The following is a 3,042-nucleotide window of genomic DNA, read 5'->3' as shown; positions in this document are numbered from 1 at the left end:
GAACACAGGCTCACAAATACCACTTCTTTATAGTGAAAATTAATAAAACTTCTCAGTCCTACATAAGTAAAAGCTGGTTTCTTGCCTCTGAAGTGGTTTATTTTTCTGCAAGGAACTTTTCTTAGGATTGAATAATCCCAGAAATCACATACAAGAACCATTAGAAATGTTTGTATGGGCTATGGGATTAAGTCACTGTCAACATCTCACTGCTTCCTTTAAATTGGCTTAGCTAGGTGCTGGCAACAAGATTAAACACTGCCTCCTTCCCTGTCAATCTATCAAGCTGGCAAACAAATCTCTGCTATAATTCAGCTTCAATTGTAGATATAGACAGGAATGTTATAAGCAATAATGATTTAGATAAGTCACACAGAAATAAAATATTTACCTCTTAAAATACGTAGGCCTGTTTTCCAACTAAAATAATTAAATGTCAATTTACATTAAATATTTTATCATTAGCTCCAGATAAATTAGGAGACAGAGCTGGTACTTGTAGTCAGAAAGAGCTCTGGCATTATTTGATTAATGGAACCATCCTACATTGGTACTGGGCAAAAGGCTCAGTTCTTTTCCACTTGGACTGTCACTGATGCTGTGCTGGAACAGCCACGAAAGGAGAACTATAAATTCAGTGATTCCCCACACTGGTTTTTAATTCGGATTTAAGAAAAAGGTGAGAAAACTACCCATGCTCTGTCAAACAGAGTACAAAACCTTTATTCACCAATAAGTTAAGTGTTCTTATAAATAGATGTTCTAGTCTTTTGTACACTGTGTGGAAAGCTGAGCTTCAGTTACTCCTCAGACTCTGATCCCTCCTCATCCTGGCTGATCTGGAAGTAGCGCAGCTCGTAGGTCTCCTTGTCGGAGGCCACGACGCGGAGCCAGTCCCGCAGGTTGTTCTTCTTCAGGTACTTCTTGGTGAGGTATTTCAGGTACCTGGAAACCAGTGATGATCCATTAGAACCCTCTCACTTCCCAAGCCCTGCTTCTGTCTGCCCTCCACCCAAGACACAGCCCTAGCAGGGAAAACCACACACTGGTTGTACCAAGAAAATAAGCGGATTATCGTATGTAATGGAAAATAATTTCATTTTCATTCCAAAAATTTGCTGCTTTCTGACAACACAGCACAATGCCTGTAAGGCACAAGCATTGGGAAGGGGTTCTAAGCTTGGATGTAACACAGTGGACACTGGTGCACCTGCACAAGGAAGGTGAAGGGAAGAGCTGCACCTCCAAGCAGCACACTCAGCTGCTGCACGCCCTGATGCAATGAACAGCTTGAGGCTTTCTTTTGACTCAAGGGATTCTTTAGCAATGACACACTGCACACATCTATATTTTAATAAACTAATTAAGCAATAAAGCTGCCAGTGACGTGAGCTGAGCCTGAGTTTTGAAAGCATCTTTCTTAAACTACTTCAAACAACTCATCTCTTTACTACTGTGCCTACACTAGAGGGAGCATTAATGCACAATCGAGCACTGAGTCTTAAAAAGCAGATTTTTTGACATCTAATATTACAAATTCCATTGAATTACACCTTTCACTGAAATTTCTAGGTGCTATGAAGGTCAGCACTAACATTTGCTCTGTACTTATCCAAAGCTTATCACGTTTAACACACCCCTGTTCAAACTCACTAAAACCAGTTACAAGAAAAAGAAAAAAAAAGAACCTTAGGCCAACCTTTTAGAAAACTGCTTCTCAGATGTCACAGTGATCTTGTTCTTCAGGCGTTCAATGTGAACGGTGTTGCCCAAATTCCCAGTTTTCCCATTGACTTTAACCTTCTCCTTTAGGAACTGCTCCTGTTTCAACATCAAAGAAATGGAACACTAGGGAATGGCACCCTAGGTATGAACTAGGGAAGGGACCCTAGCCACAGAGCAGGATTAAAAATCACCATTTAATTATGTGCTGACAGCAAATATTTACCATGCAGCAAGATTTTACACCGTGTAATATAACTAAAAAAAAAAAAAAGCCCGTGCTAAAACATGATTCTACTTAAAAGCAGTTCTGTTCATAGGGAGGTGTCTATAAAAGGCATCGAAATGCAAGAAACTTTTAAAAAAGGCTGTTAATTTAAACATCTGCTGTCGATTTTACTGGTTTAAAATATAACTTTTCAACTACAATTTAGCTGCCGTACTGCACTATCATGCTATACACAGGAAGTACGGGAAAAAACAAGACTTACAAAGTTCCCAGAGTCAAAAATTCCATCTTCCACAGGATGGGTCAAGTCAAGGCAAAACTTCCAGGTAGACTTTTTAGATTTTCGGTCCTTTTGCTAAAACACCGAAGAAAACCACCGCGACATTAACGAGAATAGTAACAACCCACACCCGAAAACCTTTTATCAGAGGGAAGAACATGGCCGAGGCTGCCGCGGGCCCACACTGCCTGAGGAGCGGGGCTCTCTCTGCAGCCAGCTCGGCCCCCTGACAGCCTTCTACGGGAGAGTCCCGCTCCCCACCTGCGGCGGGAGGGCTGGAAGGCCGCTACCATCTTCCCCCCCACCACCCGCCCCTTTTCCTGGTGCGGCCCTGCCCGACCCTCCGCTCACCGGCGCCATCTTGCCGCTCCCGCAGAAAGGAGGGCGGCCGCGGCACGCCGCGCTTTTATACCCCGGCGGTGACGCCATCACGCAAGCGCGCGACGCGCGGCTGCGCAGTGAGGAGGAGGCGGTGAGGAGGGGGCGGCTCTACCTCTCCTCTCCTCTTCCTTTTCTTCACTTCTCTCCTCTTTCTCTCCCCTTGTGGCCTCTCTTCCTCCTCCTTCTCCTCTCTCTTCCTCCTCCTTCTCATCTCTCTTCCTCCTCTCTCTTCTTTCTCCTCCTCCTCTCTCTTCTTCCTCCTCCTCCTCTCTCTTCTTCCTCCTCCTCCTCTCTCTTCCTCCTCCTCCTCCTCTCTCTTCCTCCTCCTCCTCCTCTCTCTTCTTCCTCCTCCTCCTCTCTCTTCTTCCTCCTCCTCCTCTCTCTTCCTCCTCCTCCTCCTCTCTCTTCCTCCTCCTCCTCCTCTCTCTTC

The 3,042-nt window shown here is 44.9% G+C and overlaps 1 protein-coding gene across 1 annotated transcript; it reads right to left on the bottom strand.

Moving 5' to 3' along the window:
* Positions 1-697: 697 nt before the first annotated feature.
* Positions 698-2,688, bottom strand: RPL22L1 (ribosomal protein L22 like 1). The gene is made up of 4 exons (XM_071752673.1): positions 2,583-2,688; positions 2,214-2,306; positions 1,700-1,821; positions 698-945 (listed from the first exon to the last, which is right to left on the bottom strand). The coding sequence occupies exons 1-4, from the start codon at positions 2,658-2,660 to the stop codon at positions 801-803; spliced, it is 438 nt and encodes a 145-aa protein (XP_071608774.1). The 5' UTR covers positions 2,661-2,688; the 3' UTR covers positions 698-800.
* Positions 2,689-3,042: the final 354 nt, after the last annotated feature.

The sequence above is a fragment of the Heliangelus exortis genome, chromosome 9 (genome assembly GCF_036169615.1).
Source record: "Heliangelus exortis chromosome 9, bHelExo1.hap1, whole genome shotgun sequence".
Taxonomy (NCBI): domain Eukaryota; kingdom Metazoa; phylum Chordata; class Aves; order Apodiformes; family Trochilidae; genus Heliangelus; species Heliangelus exortis.
Note: the sequence above shows the minus strand (reverse complement) of the source record. Positions and strands in the feature narration are given on the sequence as shown.